At 40.7% G+C, this 24,537-nt stretch overlaps 1 protein-coding gene across 2 annotated transcripts in view; it reads left to right on the forward strand.

The window, feature by feature from the left end:
• Positions 1–24,537, forward strand: part of cdkal1 (CDK5 regulatory subunit associated protein 1-like 1) — a 208,888-nt gene that overhangs the window by 85,454 nt on the left and 98,897 nt on the right. For both annotated transcript variants that reach the window (XM_061776897.1, XM_061776898.1), the window contains exon 8: positions 1,957–2,060. In XM_061776897.1, coding sequence (XP_061632881.1) covers positions 1,957–2,060 — 104 coding nt within the window. The remainder of the gene's footprint in view (positions 1–1,956; positions 2,061–24,537) is intronic.

The raw sequence follows: 24,537 nt of genomic DNA on the forward strand, positions 1-24,537 counted from the left end.
TTAGTGCCCTCGACTGGGATAAGGAATGCATAGAGTGGCAGGGATAGACAGATTAAAACACAACTATTTTTCTACTCAATTTCTCGCCTTTGGTGACGTGCCTCTTTGCATGTAGTTTGTAGTTCAAAAGGATTACTGAAGCACTGTTGTGTTAATCCGTCGCTGTTTCTTGAAGTGCTGTTTCAAACATTAAATTAGAAAAAGCGTGATTTAAATAAAATGTTAATTTATTTTGAGATGGTGGTGATGTTATTAAAGTGGGCAATTAAAATAGAAGATGGGAGGAAGCACCAGTAGCAAGCCAAATATTGTTTTCTAATTCATCTTTAGCAGTTAATATACAATCAGTGGAAATACTCATTTCAAACTCTCTTTCATAAAATCTTTATCAATTCTAGCTGCAATTTTTATGTCGCATCTTTGGTTTTGTTAAATTCCAAATTGGGCAACCCCAGGGACGTTCAACTTTAGAGGTTCTACTGTAGTACTCTGAGTGAGTTTGGGGCGTAAAACTATCATTACATTTATGTCCACGACCCACCCCTAACAAAAACAAAAACATGGTCTATGTGTAAATACGCCTGGGCTAGAGGAAAGCTGGAATTCAAATATTACAGTGTAAACTAGAGATTCAGAAAGTATCACATCGTTAAAACAGTGGTATGCTTTTGCACCCGAACACAATCAATGTTATTGGAGCCAGATTAGTATCTCTTTGGGTCCAAGGCCAGTTTCTGTGAAGCCATAGTGCAATGCCTGTTATTTCTATTTTTCTATAGCAGACAGAATAGTCTTGTCGTAAAGCCAAGTATACCATCATCACATGAATTGCTGCATACCGAGGCCCGTTCTGGTTATTAATCATTACACTCTTTGTCAAGGCAAATTTATTCCCCTGCAAACCAATTTGAAAAAGAGACTCTCTACAATCTGTCTTTTTTATAAAAGGCACACAGTGGGCCAACAGAGGGTTCTTTCATTCATAAACTGGACTGAAGTCAACTATTTGTCACAGTTTAGATATTTTAGAACATTTGGATAAAACACTATTTGACATGCTGCAGCAAATTGTACACTGCATTAAGATTTTTTTGTTCTAACTTGTTTGTTTCAGTGTACCAAATTTAAGGTCAGACATTAGACTTTAACGGATGAAAATGAGAATTTTTTTTTCCTCCTATTAACTGCCACACTGTACATTGACAGCTATCGAGAAGGATCCCCTTTATTCAGATTAAGGGCTTCTTTATAAATCTTATTTGAATTGAAATTGTCATCCCACTTATTTCCTGGTGCTCCCACTTGTGTTAGTCTTGTTTACTGTTTTGGTCAACCTCTGCTGTTCTATCAGATGAAATTAAGAAGTGTATCTTATCATGTGTTAGGGCATCTAATTATCGGAATGGGAATTGATAAGAATTTAGTGATATCGATTCCATTATCGATCCTGCTTATCAATCCGATTCTTGATCAATTATTTTTGCGATTTGCTCTTTAATATCTTCAACATTGAACAGAAGATAGATACAGCGTATCCAGTATGCATTCATATGTAATGTATCCTTAGGAGGAAACATTTTTGACGTGTCCGCGGGCAATTCGTCGGTCACGTGATCCAATGCGGGCGTTATCGGCCGCGCGACAGCGGGTGTATAAAGAGGCCTTTGGAGTTGCACACATTTTGTAATTTAATTACATGTTAATATGAATGTTGCTTTTTTTAGACTTTATGTTTTAATGAAGACAAGTTGAATTGTTATAACTAACGTCTTAATTTGTGAAGTAACTGTTTGTTTTCTGGTAACAGAAGTTTGCCATATTGAAACATTACCGTTAATATTTATTTGTAACATTTCACTTTGAGCACAAGTAACGTACAATATATCAATACACTACAAAGGCTGCTTTTTCATTTGTTAGATAATGGACACATTGCTTGTACACGTTGTCGTCCAGGTGCCTGAATGCGTGTACCTACTGCAAGACAAAGCATGCCAGAGGAGACCTGGCCAGCTATCCTATAGAAGAGCTGGTTGAGAGAGCGCAACAGTCTTTTCAAGGTGAGTTCATTATAATAATAATAATACATATGTTTCTCATATTTTCACATGAATGTTAATTGTTGCTTTCCGTGTGCGTGTGGCTCTCCTATCATGCGGGGACGGTATTAGTAGCACATGTTGATGTTTTTTGTTCTTGCTTTGTGGGCCCATTCAGTTGGCTTGGTTTGATGCCAGATGAACAGCTGCTGTGCCCTGGCATCTGTTCGTTAAGAGTAGACTCCCAGCAGTAGGGTTGGTTCAAAAAGACCCCCAGGCGGGTCAGTCAAGGGCAAATCTACCTATTGACATCATAGAATGATCATGTTTTAGTGCAGTTATTATAAACAATGCAATGCCTATTTACCTGAACTCTAAATATCGAGTCGAAACCTCCCTTTTGCGTATATAATTGCTTCCATTGTTAAAAAAAAGTGTTGTTTTTTTTTAAACCACAATTGTGGTCTGTTGGTTTTTCTTTTGGTCAAGATTTAGTCAAAGGTAACTAATGTGAGGACCTGGCTGTCTGATCTGTTCCTCTTGAAGGTGTTTGGAGTTGAAGTCAGGCCTCTTTGTGGGCTCGTCAGGTCTTTTATTACTATTTATTATTTTATTTTCATTTAAGTATGGCTTCATGGACCTTGTTTTATGAACTGGGCCACACTCATGCTGAAACAGAAGTGAGCCATCCACAAACGGTTCCCCCCCCTAATTAGAAGCGTAAGATTCAGATGGAACTGAGGTGCGTAACCCGACTCTTGATTGCTTGGGATGATTCTCATTCATCCAGGTCGTTTTGTTCTCAGGGCATTGATTTGATCGCAACTGGGCCATTCTGGTTGTCTAAGAAGACGTTTCGCCTCTCATCCGAGCAGGCTTCGTCAGTTCATGCAGCAAGGCTTAGTCAGGACCGAGTAAACTATCCTGCCGACTCTCGATTGATTCATTACTTGATTAACAGGTTATTCATTCGTCCACGTGCCACTCATACTGCTTATTCATTGGAGGGCCAAAGGAGCTTGAGCTCCATCCCAAGTGTCACAGACAGAGAAGTGTTCGCGCTCAAATCCACACGTATGGGTAATGTAATCGCATGATGTGTTTGGTCTGTGGGAGGAAGCCCGGTGAAAACCAACGCAAGCACAAGCGTAACATGCAAACTGTGCATTGAACGGCTGCAGCCCACATTTGAACTTGAGACCTTTTTGCAGCGCAACTATCCAGAACTTTTCTAAATAACCGTATGCATACCACGGCAGTGCCCGGGGGTGGCCGTTCAAGGGCGAACTCACCAGCTGGCGAGACCTTGGTGTTGGCTTGTGCGTGCAAATCAATTGCAGGTTGACGATCTCATGCCCTTTCCACTTTTTGTACACTTGAAGGGCACGTGTAGCATAGAACATTCTGGATACGGTATTTGTTGTGTTCTGAAAGTTTGTTATCACCAACCCTAATTAATGCAGTAAAAATACACTTACTGTCTCCCTTGCCAAATGTTTGCTGCAGTTGCCTTCACAAATTACATTGTAATACATTGAAATGTAATCTATTCCAGTTCAAGAGGAACACTTGTCATAAAACGTAAAGCAGGAAGTTTTGCTTGATGGTGAGATATGTATGAGTGATCCGTTATAACAGGAAACATGATAGCAAGTGGCGGTTGTTATTTTCAAGACACAAAAAGAGGAAGCTAAAGGTTGTGACCCCATTTAAAAAAAACAATGACAATGAATGTACCTTTGGCAAGACTTTATTTAATTGAATTTATTTTATTTATGTAAATAAATGAGATTTATTTGCTTAGGTCCCCAACATAAGATGCCCAGGTGACACAGTCTATGTCCTGGCCTATAATTTGTGTTTCAATCTAAACATGAGATTACATTGAAGGACCTACCTTTCCTTTCATTCTTGTGAATACGAAAACAGATGAAGTTCCTCACAACACAATCATTTCCCACAAATACACGAGCACACTGGCAACTGTGATGAACAGGTTTCCTGTGGGACATTATTGGCCCTTACATACACCCTTCCGACATCTAATCAAAATGCTCCCTGTTCAGAAGTGTCTTTTGTTAAACACATCATTCAATCCATTTATAATAAACCAAAGGCTGTCTGTGCTGTTTGGAATTACATTACTGTTAAATGAAGAGCCCCTCTTTTTGCTTTCGCTTTCACTCCGTTTTTAAATTGGAACTAACAAAATCTTGCTGTTTGGTGACGAACAGGAAAAAAAAAAATCAGCAAGTATGAATACTTCTTTTGATTGGCCAGTCAGCCAGCTTTGAGAGTGTGATTGGTTTATCTTGTGTAACTTTGAAAGGATTTATGGAATTTATTCAAATGTGATTTGAGGTAAATAGCTCTCTTTCCATGTGCAAATAAGAGTGAGCAAGTGCACAGCTTAACATAGTGGGAATTATTCAAATGTGTAATTTTTAAACATCAGAGACAATGAATAAAGATTGTACAACCTGCATGGGTATGTCACAGGAAAAAAAGTATGTGTGTGTAAGCTATTTTTAGAATATGTAATGTGTTGAGGTTTCATCACGTCATAAATATTTTGTGTGGAATCTAGTTTCTTTGTTTGCAGATAATCGTGCAACAATATGTGAGTAAATGTCGATCCATACAGCCAAAGTTTATAATTTTTTTTGCACCTGTAATTGCCTTGTTATTTCAAGGTATCAATTATTACATACATGACCAAATTCACCGTAATAGTCAATGATGAAGTGATAAGCAATTAAGATTTCTTTTCAACTGCTTAAAAATTTGTTGCATTGTAACTTGGGTTCCCACAAGTGGTTGAGTATTTTCAAACTGAATGAACGTCAAGGTATGTATAGGGCTTGAATTTTTGGAACGCAGCATTTAGTTGACTGAGACCATGTTATCGTTTCTTTTAATACGCTAAAATACATTGAAATGAATGATAGTGAAATACATTTTGAGATTGCATATAGTATACGGTGGATACAGAAAGTTTTCAGACCCCCTTAAATTTTTCACTATTTCAGGGTGTCCGGGCTCTCCCTTAGGGTGAGCAGCTCGGCCATCCGGGAGGATCTCAGAGTAGAGCCGCGGCTCCTCCGCATTGCGAGGAGCCATATGAGGTGGTGACTGCCCCTGCGACCCGACCTCGGATAAGTGGTAGGGAAATGGATGGACGGATGGATATTGCAGCCATTTGTTAAAATCAGTCAATCAAGTTCATTTTTGTCCTCATTACTGTACACACAGCACCCCATATTGACAGGAAAAAAACTTAATTGTTGAAATTTTTGCAGATTTATTAAAAAAGAAAAACTGAAATATCACAGAGCCATAAGTATTCAGACCCTTTGCTGTGACACCCATATATGCTGTCCATTTCTTCTGATCATCCTTGAGATGGTTCTACACCTTCATTGGAGTCCAGCTGTGTTTTGATTATACTGATTGGACTTGATTGGGAAAGCCACACCCCTGTCTATATAAGACCTTGCAGCTCACAGTGCATGTCAGAGCAAATGAGAATCATGAGGTCAAAGGAACTGCCTGAAGAGCTCAGAGACAGAATTGTGCCAAGGCACAGATCTGGCCAAGGTTCCAAAAAAAAATTCTGCTGCACTTAAGGTTCCTAAGATCACAGTGGCCTCCATAATCCTTAAATGGAAGACGTTTGGGACGACCAAAACCCTTCCGAGAGCTGGCCGTCCGGCCAAACTGAACAATCGGGGGAGAAGAGCCATGGTGAGAGAGGTAAAGAAGAACCCAAAGATCACTGTGGCTGAGCTCCAGAGATGCACTCAGGAGATGGGTATGTACTCGCTCAAAAGGGTGCTTCTACTAAATACTGAGCAAAGGGTCTGAATACTGTTATATTTCAGTTTTTCTTTTTTCAATAAATCTGCACAAATTTCAACAATTCCGTTTTTCTTCTGTCAATATGAGGTGCAGTGTGTACATTAATGTGGAAAAAAATGAACTTAAATGATTTTAACAAATGGCTGCAATATCCATCCATCCATCTATTTTCCTACCACTTATCCGAGGTCGGGTCGCGGGGGGCAGAGTGAAAAATTTAAGGGGGTCTGAATACTTTCCGTACCGAGTGTATGTAAGTACATACATCGACAACATTTTTGGTACCTTTCCATAAAAAAAAAAAATAATATCATAAAGGCCACAATGGTCAATTAAATAGCTTGAATCTGATAAAGGTAAATGGAATTTTCTTATTCTACTGACTAATGAATATTAGAGAGCCTCCATACTTCTTTCGTACACTCCTCGCTTCATCCACCATAATTTTTGACTTGTCTCTTTGCTTGTGTGCACATATGTTAAGTGTCTTTGTATGCTGAGAAAAGGGCTTAACAAATTTGATTTAAAAAAAAAAAAAGTTTTATAATTGTTGCAATAGTACGCGCAGGAGATTTTGCCAAACCAAACTGTGCAGCGTGATCACAAACACCATCCTTGTTTTGTGATGACTTTCTTTTTTCTAAAGTAATTAGCTTCCTAGTAACAGCTGACAGTTTTTTGTTTAAAAAAATAAATAAAATAAAAACAAGTTGTACTTGCAGTGTGTGATGCAGTTTCATGCATAATTTCATTCTGAATGTTGATTTGCACCTTTATAATGTTTAATATTAATTATTATATATTATTATTAGAATTTGAAACCAAACAAATGCATTGCGTTTTTACAGTGAGCCGTTTCTTAATCCCTAAGCAACTGCTGTTTTGTGATAGATTTTTACAAATACCTTGAGATTTACTTCAGTCGGATTGGCCACAGCTGTGATTATAAAAAAAAAAAAAAAAAAAAAAAAAGTAAGTACACTTTTTGTTGGGATCTTCAAACCACTACTTTGGCTGTCGTTTTAGCAACTGTGTGTCAGTCGGATGTCCTGACTACAACACGACATGACACTTCATAGATACAGACGCATTGCCATCACTCCTGCATGACACATTACATTAGTGTGTGACACTGATTCTAACAATCACAACACCACTCGGGGTTCGAGCCGGTCTTACAGAGCCAAGACTCGCTAGAGCCCAATATTGAAAGCCTTCTGTTTGCCAATGACTTTTTAAAGTGGATGTCATCCGTTATTGGAAGTTTGATGCATTCGATTTTCAACAGGATTTTTGATAAAGAAATACTGTATACAAAGTCAGCATGACACAAACTTTATTCTTGGACAGATAACTAAGACACATTTTCACAAAATTTTAAACAGGAGATTCCTTTACAAGGGATTTTAAATCCTTATAACTCAAACGGTTCAGAAGCTGAACTGAGAATTTGACTTCAAATAAAATAAAACACAGCCCAGAGGTCAAACACGGAGAGAGGCGAGACAAAGTATCACAGCATCAGCAGATCTCATTTGCAGCCTCACCTTCTTTTGTGAACATACCTTTTTACAAGGGCATCAGTGAAGCTAAGGCAAACAGGCAAATGGTAAGAACGGCTACAGTATGAACTAAATCGCCAATAGTATTAGTCATTTAAACTAAGGTTTGCTAAGTTTTGATGATGAAACATACTCGTATAACTTCTTTGTGACATTTGTTACAATGTCAGTAAAACAGTGTTGTTTTATGTGTGAGTGCAAATTTAACCCATTGAATGGAAGAATTGCCATGATTTCTAATGGGTAAAAGGAATTCTAAATGTGAACCAGTCAAAGGTTGAATAGCCTCCTGTGCTCTGCTGTCCAATGAAAACAAATGTCCAATATGCCCATGTTTAATCTTCCTTATTCTGTCATTTCCACATGACTGAACGATCAATTTCAAACAGCAAGAATGACGCCGTTTATTTCACTGGCATCAGCTGGATGGCGTTTGACAGATAGCCTCAGATAGATATGTGGGCAAGCTCACTGCCTAGCTGCAACATCTGTGACAGGTGTCAGCTCCTGTTTACCTCTGCTGCTGCAACTGCTGTAACGTGACACATGGGCAGGCAAGGATGCCAAAGTTTGCCAGGAACAATCCTCCACGGGTCAGCGGTTCTACCAGTTTCATTGGTAGAACTGAATTTTTTGGTTACTGGAATTTTCACATCTGAAGTACAAAAAGATTATTATTAACCCTGTAAGTAGAGCCAGCCAGTCATTAACAATGCCAAGGTCAGGGCTTAAGAGATTGGGAGATTTATAGGGTTCATAGATTTGTTTTTTAATGGAAGGATCAGTATATGGGTACAATCCTGAATGCCTATATGTCAATATGAAGGTTCTGTCAAATGTCTTCTATTGTTGTGTAGATGACAGATTGGAAAGATTTCAGTATTGACAGGGCTGCATTGATTGTAGTTGAGTCACCACCATGTGCCGTCTATTTGAAATAACTCCGCTTGCTAAATAAATTCTAGCCAAAGTCGTTATCCGAGGCTAAAGCTCTCATGGAAGGGCTAAAATTGATTTCTGGATAGAAGCTCTCGTAGACTGAGAAGCTGCCATTTTCAAGCAAGAAAAGTCTCCCCATGTGTGCGCTTCCGCGCTCAGACATAGTTTAGGCTCCAGCAACGGTTTTCATGATCTGGCTCTTGTGCAGCCACTGAATTCTAAACCACACACTCAGAGCAGAGTTCACATGTATGCCACTAGAAACATTTCCTGACGACTTTCTTTGCAAATCTTTGAGGCTTAATGTATTCAGAATGAAGTCAATTGTGCTCTTGGAGGAGATGTTACATTTTCCGTGGAGAGAAGCTTTATTGTTGCTTTATTGTCGGCTCCAGACTAAGATGGTTAAAGATTTTAGGTAGCGATTGACATAGGCATGGATTAATTGATAGTTAAGAATTCTGTTGTCTGTGTGGCATTGATTTTTGAATAACAAATAAAGGCAAATGAGGCTAAGTGGAATGCAGTACTTGACTGTAACCAACAGAGGCGCTGTTCATTAAGCTTCAGTGTTTCATTCGAAAGAATTTGGTAACCATCAATGGGAAGTTGAATTCCACTAACTCCTCCAGGCAGCATTATTCTGCTCATGTTCTGCCATTAAAAATACTATTTAAAAGTTGACGATTGTATAGTTTTTGCATGACCAAATATGGAAACGAAATCAAAGGCTCATCTGTAGTTTGAATATTCCATAACACCAGTATTGATGATCTTGATGCACAGTATACACAGAAATATTGTGCCAGTCTTGGAGTAGAAATGAAATGTTGTGGACTTGCTAAGAGGACTTTTTAAAATTCCAATATGATGTTTTCCATGGCAATGTGGTTTTATGTCCTGCATTGAACACCAGGAATCACGAACAGACACATTTTCACATTTATACTTCTGTTGTATGTGTGGACCCACGTGCACACACAGCACAAAAATCCAACCCAAAGTTTGTTTTGAAACGTTGTCATTTGACAAGTCAAACTATCCTCACAATGCTCTCTGCATCCAACCATTTGTCCCTACCACGATAGAAAGTCATCCACACTTTCCTCGGGCACTCTCTCGAGGCCCGATTTGGACAACACAGCTGCTGTCTCACCTCTACCACCGCTCATTATGCATGGCCATGCTCCTTTGTGCGTGCGTGTGTGTCTGTGTGTGTGTGTGTGGTGTCGGTGAATTTGTTAGTGCAGGAGTAAGTTGACATTTCTATTTCTCGTCTTTTGTTTACATATTCATCTTAAAGTTCATCCAAAATATTGTATTTGATTTGTTTTTCTCGTGATTCTTCGTTGGCGTCTTTTCAGTCGCTCCAGAGGGTGGACAAAAAGGCAACAGAGGGTGGTGTTTGCGCGAGTGTGTTCTTGTGTGTGTGCGCGCGGGTGTGTTAGTGTTGTCCTGTGATTAAGTGCCAAGCTGGCAGCAGAGTGGAGTGAATAGGGGGCCCTTTTCACACAAAGACAGCGAGGGATTGAGACAGCACACACTTGCACACTTTGGCCCATGCCAGACTGCAGGCCACCAACTGCACACCTGGCATGCTGCTATTATGTCACCAGTGTGTGCTTGTGTGTGTGTGTGTGTGTGTGTGTGTGTGCGTGCGCCATCTGCTCTGTCCTCTGTGAACTTGTGTCCACACCTTTTTCCTCTGTCCTTTTTCCACAGTCGTTGGACTGCATTACTTCACGTGTGTCTAGATTTAATGATCCGCTTTCTTTTTAAATTGCAGCTTCATTTGTTCATTTTTCTATTGAAATGTGTAACTACCAAAAAGCTTTTTTTTTTTTTTTTTTTTTTTTTTTTTCCCCCCTCAAAGTACTGTAGTGTAATTTTTTTACGTTCTCCCATCGCTGCGCTGCCTCACAATTTTCCCCCCTCTTAAATTTAATGATTTTGGGAGCTTTTTTACCGCTACTCAACTCTCCCCGTTCTCTTAAAACAAGGCTGTATATTGAAGCTGACTGCTCTGTGGGGGAGGGGAGAGCAGTTGCATATTCAGTCTATAGGTGGCAGTACAACACTTAGGTTTAAGATGAGACCATGTGCTCACCCAGTGAACTTGTTTATTGTCTGTAAGGCCTTCACACATGTACATTCATCCTCCTAAGAGTCGGTTTGCGCCTGTTAAAATGTTTAACCCCTCTCAATCCTCTGACTCATTTTTTGGCTCCCCCCCCCCCATGATAACACCACTGTCGTTCTGTTTGTGTGCTTTTCTTTTTCGCCAGATATTAAACAGACAATTTCATTGTCGTTTATATAGTATATCAAGTTACAAGATTACCTATTTACTCCGTTATTGTCCATTAAAGCCCCAAAATTGAGGAAGAATAATTGTCACCTTCCTTGTTTTGCAGATTTATATATATATATATATATATATATATATATATATATATATATGTTTTGCCTGCATTTTCATGTAATACAAACAACAACAACAACAAAAATCATGAGCTATAACATCCCGTTTTGAAACTTCTCAGATTAATGGAAGCCTTTGGAAAAGTCAACAAGATAGCATGCAATTGTTTTAACATTGTCAAATGATTACGTCACTTGTACTAAGAAGAGAGCTAATGATGACATGCAGGTCAGATTCAGTTTGTTACCTCATCGCTATCCATTGGCGCGTGTCTTTATGCTTATCCTATGACACATGTTCAATAAATAAATGTACAAAAATTCCCCTCGGAGCCTCTGACCCATCTGAGGGTTGTTGTACTGTACTGAACTCTTCTCAATAACTTATGCCTTCTTTATTATTTTCCTCTCCTGTTTTCCCCCTTCACCAGCATGTCCTTCTGCACTGCTTCATAGTCTTTCACGCTTTATTCTCTTCATGTCACAAGATCACTGATATAATTTCATCTTGAACTTGAAGTTTCATTCTCTTTTGAGCTTACCTTCCCCCCCCCCCACCCTCTCCATAAAATGGTTTTATCTCCTCGGGCAACATAAGGAAGCTTTTGCACTCTGCCCTGACTGGTTCGTAGCCCGTCACTCTACTATTGAAGATAAGAGACTACATGACTACAAGGTTGTTTCCATAAGCCCACTGAGTCACACATGAATGAAAAATGTACAAATGGCTCAAGTCCTCAACTTTGTGTGTGCTTTGAAGTTGAGACCTGGAATTTGGCAGGCTGAAGAAGGAGAGATTAATTGGGCTGTTTAATCTACACAAGCCGTTGTCTGAACCCTTTCAGCCTTTTGGCCGTGTGTCACCAAACAAAATCCTGATTGATACCGATGAGTTCTGCTCTGTGGCACTTTTCTATCCTTTGGTTTCCTCAAACACTTCAGAGAAAGTATTCCTCTTCAGTGATTCACATAGTAGAATTTTTTTTTTTTTTAAGTTGTTTCTGTAAAATGTTTTGTGTCGCACAATTCACCATTAAAGTTGAAGTGCTTTAAAGAGACAAAGTAGTCAAAACACTGTGTGCTCATGCCAGCATGGACAAAAGAGGGCCTTCCAAAATGTTTGGTGCAGCTGAGTGATTACCACGTCTTGGCCATTCATAAATAATAGTAATAGTAATAAAGAGATGGATTTGTTTAGCAGACTAACATGCCATTCATTTAAAAAAGGGCCAGTGCCACCTGATTAAGGAGTATAGGCAATTGAATTTGAACTGTAGCCTGGGTGATAATGGCTGGTGAATTTCACGTAGCATCTGGGAACAAAGCTATTAAGAATAGTGACAAGGAATTTGAAAACAGTACAACTTCTGAACTTTAAGCCCCCGGCAGTCGTACTGTTTGAAATTCACCCAAATTTGGGGGGAACATTTTCACTCTTGACAATCCTCCTTGCATGCCAGCTTTTCTATGTGCGTGGTATGCAACACAAAATACATCTAGTAGAGTGTAAATTGAATTTCCCCTAGCGGGATTATAATCAGCATTAAAATTAAATAAAATCATTTAAATAATAGAAGAATACAATGGATTTACGCACCTGATTCCGATCTGATTCTGGACATGATACTTTTCATCTACATGGATTCCTTCATCCAGACTTCTGACACACCCACCGACCGTAACCTGGGAATGAGTGCGCAGACACCAAAAAGGTGTGATTTACTGACATCCCAGGCTGCCTGGAAATCCTGGGGGCATGAATTTTGACTTGTTAATGTCATTGAAATCCCTGAAAAAGATCCAAACTAAATCCGAACTTCAAGTGCAATAAAATGTTTTACCTTCCCGGTGCACTTTATTGAATACAGCCTCTATCGCATGGGAGGAAAATTGCATAAGGCGACGGGAGAATGGCCGGAACACCAGATTTTCGGGGTTAGGTTTGCTCCACCCAGAGTGCATATCTGGAAAGAAAGGTGTACAGTATAAATGACAGACTAAAATCGATGGGGGAATCCACACAATTAGAAAAGTCCTAGCCCGCCACAAGTTTTTATTTTTGTATTCATTTATTTATTCAAACATAAGTTGTATTTATCTTGAAAATGGCAAAGACAAATCTGAGTATCAACATGAATCGCACACCAATGCTGTAATGAAGACAAATTTCTCCCTGAGGAAGAAATCTGATAAAATACCTGAAGAGAACACCCATCCATCCATTTTCTACCGCTTATCCGAGGTCGGATCGCGGGGGCAGTAGCTTTAGCAGGGACGCCCTCTCCCCAGCCACTTCATCCAGCTCTTCCGGGGGGATCCCGAGGCGTTCCCAGGCCAGCCGAAAGACATAGTCTCTCCAGCGTGTCCTGGATCGTCCCCGGGGTCTCCTCCCGGTGGGACATGCCCGGAACACCTCACCGGAGAGACGTCCGATAGGCATCCGAATCAGATGCCCCAGCCACCTCATCTGGCTCCTCTCGATGTGGAGGAGCAGCGACTCTACTCTGAGATCCTCCCGGATGACCGAGCTTCTCACCCTATCTCTAAGGGAGAGCCTGGACACCCTGTGGAGGAAACTCATTTGTATCCGGGATCTTGTTCTTTCGGTCACGCCCCACAGCTCGTGACCATAGGTGAGGGTAGGAATGTAGATCGACCGGTAAATTAAGAGCTTCGCCTTTCAGCTTAGCTTCTTCTTTACCACAACGGACCGATACAAAGTCTGCATCACTGCAGACGCTGCACCGATCCGCCTGACGATCTCCCGTTCCATTCTTCCCTCACTTGTGAAAAAGACCCCAAGATACTTGAACTCCTCCACTTGGGGCAGGATCTCATCCCTGACCTGGACAGGGTACGCCACCCGACTGAGGACCACGGTCTCAGATTTGGAGGTGGTGATTCTCATCCCAGCCGCTTCACACTCGGCTGCGAACTACTCCAGTGAGAGTTGGAGATCACGGCTTGATGAAACCAACAGAACCACATCATCTGCAAAAAGCAGAGATGCAATACTGAGGCCACCAAACCGGACCACCTCTACGCCTCGGCTGCGCCTTGAAAGTCCATAAAAGTTATGAACAGAATCGGTGACAAAGGGCAGCCTTCGTGGAGTCCAACCCTCACTGGCAACGAGTCCGACTTACTGCCGGTTATGCGGACCAAACTCTGACTCCGGTCGTACAGGGACTGAACAGCCCATATCAGGGGGTTCGGTACCTCATAATCCCGAAGCACCCAGGACTCCCCGAGGGACACGGTCGAACGCCTTCTCCAACTCCACAAAACACATGTAGACTGGTTGGGAAAACTCCCATGCACCATCGAGGACTCTGCCGAGGGTGTTGAGCTGGCCCGCTGTTCCACGGCCAGGACGAAAACCACCCTGCTCCTCCTGAATCTGAGATTCGACTTCCCGACGGACCCACCTCTCCAGCACCCCTGAATAGACCTTACCAGGGAGGCTGAGGAGTGTGATCCCCCTGTAATTGGAACACACCCTACGGTCCCCCTTCTTAAAAAGGGGGACCACCACCCTAGTCTGCCAATCCAGAGGCACTGTCCCCGATGTCCACGCGATGTTGCAGAGGCGTGTCAACCAGGACAGCCCCACAACATCCAGAGCTTTGAGGAACCCCGGGTGGATCTCATCCACCCCCGGGGCCTTGCCACCAAGGAGCTTTTTAACCACCTCGGTGATCTCAACCCCAGAGATAGGAGAGCCATCCTCAGAGAACCCAGACTCTGCTTCCTCATGGGAAGGCGTGTCAGTGGAATTGTGGAGGTCTTCGAAGTATTCTCCCCACCGACTCACAACGTCCCGAGTCGAGGTCAGCAGCTCCCCATCCCCGCTATGCTTCAGCGACCACCAAAGCTGCATTCCGCTTGCCCAGCCGGTACCCATCAGCTGCCTCAGGAGTCCCAGGGGCCAAAAAGGCCCGATAGGACTCCTCCTTCAGCTTGACGGCATCCCTCACCGTTGGTGTCCATCAACGGGTTCGGGGATTGCTGCCACGACAGGCACCGACCACCTTACGGCCACAGCTCCGGTCGGCCGCCTCAGCCGAGAACACTAAAAGCTGAAATGTTGAGACTGAAATGTGTTGGCAAGTAAAATGTCAACATGTGAGCAGTGGCTGGACACTGTTTTCAAATTTTTCAAATTCAGATAATGTGATGATTGCTCAATTGAGACATTATGCAACTTGCCCCACTTTGGCTGTTTGCCTTTTTCCCTGCCTGGATCCATTCAGCCACTTGACTCCCACATTACAAGCAGTGATGCTTCTTCCATCCTCATGTGTTTTGCTTTTCTTTTTGCCCCTCTGCGCTCTCTCTTGGTCATTCCCGTCTCCCCTTCTGATCCTCCCTCACATTCAATCTATTCTGTCTCTTTAGCATCATTCCCAGCTATCTGTTTTGGTTCAAATCACACCATTGCTTGCAGTGCCTGGTGTCTTTGATCAACAAGTGAACATTGTGGGATCATTCCGTCATAAATGTCTGATGCTCTGCCATGGCTTATCGGCATTGAAACACAGCAAGAAAAGCAGTACTTTTGAAATAGCTCAGCACATTTTATCGTGCATTAGCAATTCCCATGCTGCAACATGAATAGGAGGTGCCAGGCAGAGAATGGTGATATTACTGTTATGAGAATTAGAAATGCTTTCTATAAAAGAAGCTTAGTGTATAAAGGAATTGTCCTATAGCAGGTACAATGAATCAGTGGTGATGTAAATGCAAGGCTTAGACTTCAGATTTATTTTGAGAAAATATACAATCCTAAAATTGTCTGATTAATGTGTGTGTGTATATATATATATATATATATATATATATATATATATATATATATATATATATATAGTTGAATACAGAATAAAAGCATTTGCTCACTCCAATGCTAAATCCAGGAATTGTGAACAGAAAATTTTTTATCGAATGATATTTAACTTTATCAAGTCATTTTAACAAAAGGTCAGACTCTTAGTTCTTACTGTGCGGAGATGTATATTTGGTGAAAACAAAATATTCGTAAACTTCATTTACAAATCAAGATGTATCTACAGTAATAGAAAAAGAAGCAAGCCTGTAGGTTTATGTACGATCCTGTTTTTCTGTCAAAACAGTCCACAAGTTTAAGAGCAAGGTGACAGCAAGCAAGTCGAGACAAAAGGGCCTTAAAAATGGTACATTGGACTCAGTATACATGTATTTCTCTTGATTGTACATGTAATTGTTTTAGCCTGTGTAGACTATGGGAACAATTACCTCAAACCTACTAGTTGTAAAGTTGATGGGCATGTCTGATATATACATTTGTTTTAATTAGCAGCTTAGCTATCCCTCCGGAAAAAAAGCAGACTTTTTTTTTTTTTGCAGAATTGTCCTATAAAACAATGTGATGGTGGCTGCATTGATGTCTTGAGGCATTTCATAGAAATGACTTTGCTCTCGGGGTCTGTTATCGCTGCTACACTTCTGCCCCCCCTGCGACTGTGTGTGCATTCTTGCTTGCTTGTGTGTGTGTGTGTCCTCCTCGTGATGTTTATTTTGATGTCATGTAGGGTTTTCTTTTTCACACTCCCTGCAGGGATCAGTTCTCACAGAATGGGCCACCCATGGCCACAGCCGCGAGCCCCTAGCGGTGGGTGACACGAATGGGCTACGGGGGGACAGCTCATGCACACACTTATACCCACACAGACATTTGCTCTGAGAAATGTTTGGAAATGCTGCAAACTGTTGTGTATGTCCTCCAGCAATGTTCCCTTCCACTTTTTTAACTCACTTACTCTCTTTAGCTGCTTCAGGTTGCACATGGATTTATTGGCCTTGCCTGACTGGAAAAATAATTGTGTTTTACTACTCAAGGGAATCAACATGAAGAAACAAATATGTTCCTGAATGTGTTCGAAGTTGCAGTGCGACTGAAATGCGAATATCTTATGGGAGGCATCATTATTTGACAAGTGGCTTTGTATGTTCAGCTTTTTTCATCATTTTTCAATCAAACATCATGGAAATATTGCACGCAATGTCAAGAAACTATTTGAAAGCGGGCGCTTCATCGGCATATCATTCCACATGTATTCCCCCTTTTTATATTTAAATGTCAAAAAGTTATTTTTGAGGTTAGCTTTTCTATATAGATATAGTGTGCAAGATTTTTGTGGAGCTTAAAAGTGGTTCACATTAACATATCAGTTTTATGAAATTGAAAGTACATTTACTTGGCAAAATGAGCAAGACTGACAGTTACATGACTTCACAGGTATTTCAGACATGCAAAGAAAAAGTAATTTGAAGTAAACAAAAAGGTAAAAATCCAAATGTGAGAAAATAAGAAGAATATGAGTGCCCAAAAAAAAACATTCATGGAAAATTAGAACTATTAGGAAGGTGTATATATATATATATAATGTTGTTCATTGCTACATATTCCTGGACCTTCCAAGTTGAGTACATGTCTGTACAAGTTGGGGCATGCATCTGTGTCAGCCTGCAGTCTGGTCAGCTTCTGTTCAAGTCCGTGCTGCAGTGTTACGAGTTGCATGTTCTTCTGAGGAAACACAATTCTAATTTTGTCAAAAAGCTTATGTGGTATTTATGTATGTATTTTTTGTGAGGCTAATTCCTTTATTTTGGCTGTAGACAAACAATATTTGGGTTTGACATTAAAAGATGAATTTGACAGTAGGCAACTGATCAACAGCTTTTATTTTGAGGTATCAGATTAGAAACATTATTTGTAATGAAATTCCACATTTTAGATAAGCAAAATTATTGGAACATATTGACTTCAAAGTAATATTTAGTCCCGAATCCTTTGCTTGCAATAAAGGCAACAAGCCTGCAATGCATTGACGTCACGGAACTGTAAAAATGTGTTTCCGGGCTTTCGGGACAGCCTCTTTCAACTGTTATTTGTTTTGGGTGGTTGCCCCCTTTCAGTCTTCACTTGAGCAGGTAAAGTGCATGCATGAGGATGAAAGATCCTCCAATCAGTTAGGTTGCGTCTTTCATTAAATTGGCAGACAAAATGTTTCTGTAGACTTCTGAGTTTGTTTGGCTGCTTCCATTGTCAATGAAGATTGAGCCTGTGATGCAAACCCAAGCCATGACATCATTCCTTCCGGGTTGGCAAATGAGCTTGTATGTTGGGGATCATGAGCGGATCCTTTTCTTTCTCAAATCCTGAGCCTTTCCGTCACTTTGCTAAATGGTCATCCTCTGCCTCATCAGTCCAACCTTTGATAAATGTGCATCTTTGTCCCGTCAGTCAAACTTTCTCCAATAATTTTTCAGGGGTCAGCTCAGTACTGGACGAAAGGTTCCACAGGCTATGGCCAATGTTCGTGCGATTGTCAACTATTGTTACATTGTGAAGTATTAGTACTTAGTGTCTTATTGCATGTGTTGCAGTAAATCGTAGCTTCTTACACTTTTAACATAGTAATGTGTTCACAAATTGGTATAAAATGTAATACTGTACTGTGTGTCTAAGAGAGGCCAGAAAAGAAAATCATGTGCTCCACTTGCTTTCTGCAGTTTAGTGTAATTCTGCTGCGTGCTTGCTTATGCGTCTGCATTTGTGACTGCGCTGACATGTCTCGCTGGTAAATGTCACTTCGGGTTTTCGGCTGAAGAAGCTGTTGAGTGTTTCTGCCTGACAAGATGGCCTCTCCTCGCATCTGTCATGCTGGAGAAAAGCCTTCTCTTTGATTCCCTCACACCCTCATTGTGTATGTGGGTTAGGAGCAAAACACTCCCATGTTGATGAAGAGTGTGTGTGTCTGTGTCCTCTCTAGTCTACAGTGGTCGTTGCCTCCTATTGGAGATCCCTCACAAGTACAAAATACAAAAACTATTCTTTGTTTTTGTTTGTAGTATAACATAATGTAACATTATCAAATAAAACATAAATCATGAAACAGTGTGACAAATAATGATTTAATGCTGTAATTGAATTCATTGTGCTGCTCCTTCCGGTGTGCCCGCCTCGGCCCCCAGGGGGGAGCATAATGCAGTCATGCAGACAACAACGATGGCGAATCAGTCTGATGCTGTAATATGAGTCACGTTTCATAGTTGATAAAGAATGAGTGAGAAGATGACTGTAGTTCTTGACCTGCTAAATGTGTAAACTGCCTTGAGAAAACTGTTTTCAATTGGTGCTATATAAATAAAACTGACCTGACTTGACTTGTCCTTTCACTGTTGAAGGATTTGGTTTGACAGGTGACTTATTTGGGAAAGATTTTATTCGAATTGTTTTTAGTTGTGCATTACATGCCCACAGATGATCATTTTCAGCATTCAGACGCATTTACCCCCCACCCCAACAAAATGTTTGCGCTTTCATGCTGCAAATAACAAACAGCCAAAAGAGTAGTTTTTTTGTTTTCAGTTGAAAATGCTCTTGAAGTCAGTTAGGTAAGATGTAAAATGTGGCAAGATTGTTTCTTTCTCTTCAGGCAAGCTTTACTGTTCTTTTTTCTGTATTTCCTCTTTGCGTTGTTCTGATAATACTGTTTCTAGCAATATTCAACTTGTGCAACAAACTATTCATTAAGTCATTAGCCCTGAGCAATAATACAGAATATTGTGCATGTTTAATAATTTACATCAAAGCTATAATATTTACGTGATTATGTAACTATGTAAATAGCAATCTTCAAATTTAACATGTTGTCGTGAACGCAGTTTTTATAAGGCAATGCAATTTTCCAAATACTGCTATACAAGCTAAATACATGATGTCACCATCGTAGTCACCAATAAGCAAAGAAACACAAAAAGGTTGCAAGTGAAGTTCAGCATGGTTTGCCACAGTAACTCATTTTACACACACACACACACACACACACACACACACACACACACACTTACTGGCTCAGCAAATTAACAAACACAAACCTCATGCCTCCCGGTGGGTCATGAATATATTAGCATAAATACTGACCAGACGTATTATTATTTATCAAATTAGGTCCTGTACAAGCACACAGGCCACTACGCGCACACATCCTTCCACAATATGAACAGAAATTAGGTCGACAGCCTTGAATTAAAGTTAAACCTTATTATGTCTGATTAATCATAATAGCGTGCACGTGCGTGTGTGTGTGTTTGTGTGCGTGTGACTTCTTTGACAGCAGATAGGAACTATTACCACCTCAATGGCTTTTTAATAGGAAGTCATTTCCATACGTTATGTGCGTGCGGGTGTGTACGTGGTGCTGCCAGTGCCGTGCTGTACTGTGGGCTCCGTGAACCGAGACGTGATTTGCCCCCCACGGCTTCCTTTGACTATTGGACCCTCTGACACTCGCTACAGCCTCTCCGTCCTTTCATCCCGGTTCCCCGTCGACATTCGTTCTCTCCTTGGCTTCGACTCATGTGCTTTTAATGACGCATTGTACATGTTCATTATCCTGATAGACTGACAGTGGGGTCAAGTGTGGATGAATCCCATTTGATGGATAACCCTTTTATATTGACTTTTGTAATTCATAGCTACATACGGCAATTGAAAACAATGTCTTTGTTAAATTGTTTCAATTAGGCCTGGAAAAAGGTACTGATTAATTAGGAGATATATTTTTAAAACAGTTATTTAGTCAGTTTTTTTTTTTTTTTTTTTCCCAAAACGTGTTCTTGAGCAAGGCTCCGAAGCCCCTTAGACTCAACTGAGGGACTGCGTTTGTGTGCCCATTCGCTTTGTCACCTTGGCTTTCCTGCAATGTGCTCGGTCTGCTTCTCTTGAGTGGTATGCAACAAAAATATACAATGGTGTCAGTGCCTTGCATCGTGTCATGCACGCACACACACTGGACATAAAGCTGAACTTCAAAATGTGGACACCGCGCAGGTTCTAGAATTACCTTATACCCCTACAGTTGCGTCACTGCTCCAGATCACCATTTAGCATGATGTCACATGCGACATCAGTAAATTTTGCGAGTTTTAGCAAGCCTCAAAGGATGAACTCTGAACTACTATTTGCTTTTTCTTTGGCCTTTTGGTGGCTTCTCCATCTGGGAGCACTGGATTCACTGTCATCCGTCAGCCAAAGATATTGTTTACATGCAAACGCAGGTCACTGCATTCATTTTTTGCGTCACATTCAAATTGTGTGTTGGATTAATTAACATGAATCAAGATCTTGACACGAGCCAAAAATGGTATCTTTTCCTTCATTTCTGATTAAAAACTATGACAATCAGTTCATAGATTAAATGCAATTTAATAGTTAAATTTAGGATATTATCTGATTATTGGAACCAGATTGTTCATTGGAACAACTTTTATGGTACATATATAAGACCATAAACGACTGGATAATGTTGGCCTATGACAAAACATTTCTTGTTATGCTGTCGTCAGAATTTCAGAGTAGTTCTTTACTCTCTTGCTTCTTATTTAGATGTGTGGAAAATGAATTCAAGTTGTACATGCAGCAAATTGATATTTAAAAGGGGAAGTGACTTTGTTTTGTGGTTCATTATTTAGATTGAATCAAAAGGGGAACCGGTATATGCCGTTGCAAATAAGGTGAAGATGAATCGACGCCCTTTATCAACCTTGCTTTGTGCACGGAAGCTGTGGCTGGAAATGAGCTTCCCCAAACTGTTCCCACAAAGTTGTCTCGATACTTTTGTCTCTGTGTTCATTTTATTTGATCTTTTCTCTATTTTAAAATTCTGTACGGGAGCACCCTGTTTGTTTGACAAGTTAACAATGGAGCACTTTAATTTTCTTCCAAAAGCATTTTAAACTCTTGGATAGTCAATAAAACTTGCGATACCGAGTGGAAGAGGAAAAAAAAAAAAAAGCGAAATTTTTTTTTATTATGAAACATGAATAAATGTCGATTGGCAATTTTACTCTCCTATTTTTTCTCCGTCCACCAGTTCAGCATTCCTCCACTCGTGGGTTCACAGGAAATACTCTTGCAGTTGCAGTTCTGCTGTGATGATGAGGGCTGTACTTGTCCCAACAGATTCACTTTCCTCTTATGTAGCTGGCCATCTGCTTGGGAAACTTCACAAGATACTTCTGTCTTGAAAAAAAAAGATGAAAGAGAGGATGTTACATCCATTCCAATATACCCTATATACACATCCGCAAATACAAAGCTACATATACTAGCACACACACTCACACATGCACGAGTACAGTACTCTGAGCCCCTCTGCCAATTACTTCTGATATATCCATACAATATGTCTGATCAATATACAACCCCAATACCAATAAAGTTGGGACGTTGTGTTATACATAAATACAAACAATACAATGATTTGCTAATCATGTTCAACCTATATTTAATTGAATACACTATAAAGACAAGATATTTAATGTTCTAACTGAAAAACTTTATTGTTTTTAGCAAATAATCATTAACTTATAATTTTATGGCTGCAACACATTCCAAAAAAGCTGGAACAGGGTCATGTTCAGCACTGTGTTACCTCACCTTTTCTTTTAACAACATTCAATAAACCTTTGGGAACTGAGGACACTAATTGTTGAAGCTTTGTAGGAGGAATTCTTTCCCATTCTTGCTTGATGTACAGCTTCAGCTGTTCAACAGTCCGGGGTCTCCGTTGTCGTAGTTTACGCTTCATAATGCGCCACACATTTTCAATGGGAGACAGATCTGGACTGCAGGCAGGCCAGTCTCGTACCCGCACTCTTTTACTACGGAGCCACGCTGTTGTAACACGTTCAGAATGTGGTTTGGCATTGTCTTGCTGAAATAAGCAGGGGCGTCCATGAAAAAGACGTTGCTTGGATGGCAGCATATTTTATTTTAACACAACGTCCCAACTTCATTGGAATTGGGGTCGTATTATATGGCACGTTTTTCCTCACATAGGTTGCGTGCGCACGAGCATGCTCACAAACACGCCAGCAGAAGCTTTGATGTATGCAGGCACCTTATCTCATGTGCAGGCGTGCATAGAAGGTCATGCCTGCAGTTTGGAAAGTAGGTTAAAGCGGACATGTTGTGTTGTTTAAAGGATTGTGTTGGCTCTTCATTAAAGTTGCTCACATGCATCTACATCTGTGTGTGTGAGTGTGTGTATTCATGCACATTCGTGTACGTACATACATGCGTGTTTTTTAATGTTAAACATGCCTGAGAAGGAGTATTTGCATAATACAAGTACATGTTGGTTTAATCCGCGAGGATGATGATGCCCACGCTCCACAGCAACAGTTGTTACTCTAAATTAAGATGTTTAATTATGCCCGTTAAACTGTGTGTGCGTGGCATTTGCTCATGCGTATGGAAATGGGTGTGGCCTGGGAGTGATTGCATCTGTTTACATCTTTAAATATGAATCTTCATTACAGCATTTTGTTCATTCTAGTCACTCAAAGGTGACCAAAGAATACTGCTTACCATCCTTAAAATATGCATTTGTCCAGGAATTGTTTTCATATTGAGGAAGAAGCAAACCCTGCACAAATGCATTTTAAGAATACAACAACAATAGTAATAATCATCTTTGTACACAGCTTCAAGTTCAGGTTGATTTGTGGTAGCATCAGCATCAAATCATTGGGGAAAATTGATTTATCATATGTTGTAATGAAGTTATGTCACAAGAGTTATATTGATGTCAGGAAGCTGCACATAAATCAAAAAGCACTTGCGCATACAGTGTTGTTAATATTGACAATGACACATGGTCATTGCTGTAGCCTGCACACACTGTCTGACTTTCTATTACGACTTTCAGTTGCTCAAGTTGCTGCTGTTGACATCTGGCCTCGAATTAGTCTCTTTCCTGAAGTGGGCGGGGAGGTTTTTTTGCGACGGCACAAGACGGCTATGGGGGCTTGACTGTCGGATGGGGGTGGGACGGAAGTGACTGAAGGTCAGACAGGCCTCGAAGTAATGGCGCAGCACAAACATTATCGCCCGTTTATGTATGAGATGTGTGTGTTCTCCCTCTTCATATGTGATTAAGAAATTAATCATTTCTTGATTGTGGTAGCGCGCATATAATTACGGAACTCCTACTTTTATGCCTAATACACATTCAAGGTGGTGTTTCCCAGCAGTACATCATGTAGCAAATTACAATTTTCTTTCACAAGCATTATTTTGAAAGAAAAAGTAAGTCTTTTTACACCAGAACCTGCACATTTCAACACATCATAATATACATTAACCATAACCAAACAACATAACTGAATGAATTTTAGGGAAAATATTTCTTAAAAGGCCACGTGCTCAGTGTGTGTGCGCATTTTCTTTTGGGTCTGTTTTTGATGCCGCTACAGAAGGACCAAGCGGAAATTGCACGCTACTTGCATTCATGAGTTTACCTGAAGCTGCTCTCAGATAAAACTGGATCTTCCAATTTGTCCCTTGGGTTAAATGTTCTTTTAGTTTCCCCCAGAAATGTTTGTAGTCCATCCATTCATTTTCCGTATCGCTTATCCTCAGTGGGGTCGCGGGCGCACTGGAGCCTATCCCAGCTGACACTGTGCGAGAGGTGGCATACACCCTGAACTGGTCGCCAGCCAATCGCAGGGCACATATAAACAAATAACCATTCGCACCTACGGACAATTTAGAGTCTTCAATTAACCTAGCATGCATGTTTTGGGGATGTGGGAGGAAACCGGAGTACTCGGAGAAAACCCACGCAGGCACGGGGAGAACATGCAAGGTGAACCCGGATTTGAACCCG

The sequence above is a fragment of the Phyllopteryx taeniolatus genome, chromosome 6, assembly GCF_024500385.1.
Source record: "Phyllopteryx taeniolatus isolate TA_2022b chromosome 6, UOR_Ptae_1.2, whole genome shotgun sequence".
NCBI lineage: Eukaryota > Metazoa > Chordata > Actinopteri > Syngnathiformes > Syngnathidae > Phyllopteryx > Phyllopteryx taeniolatus.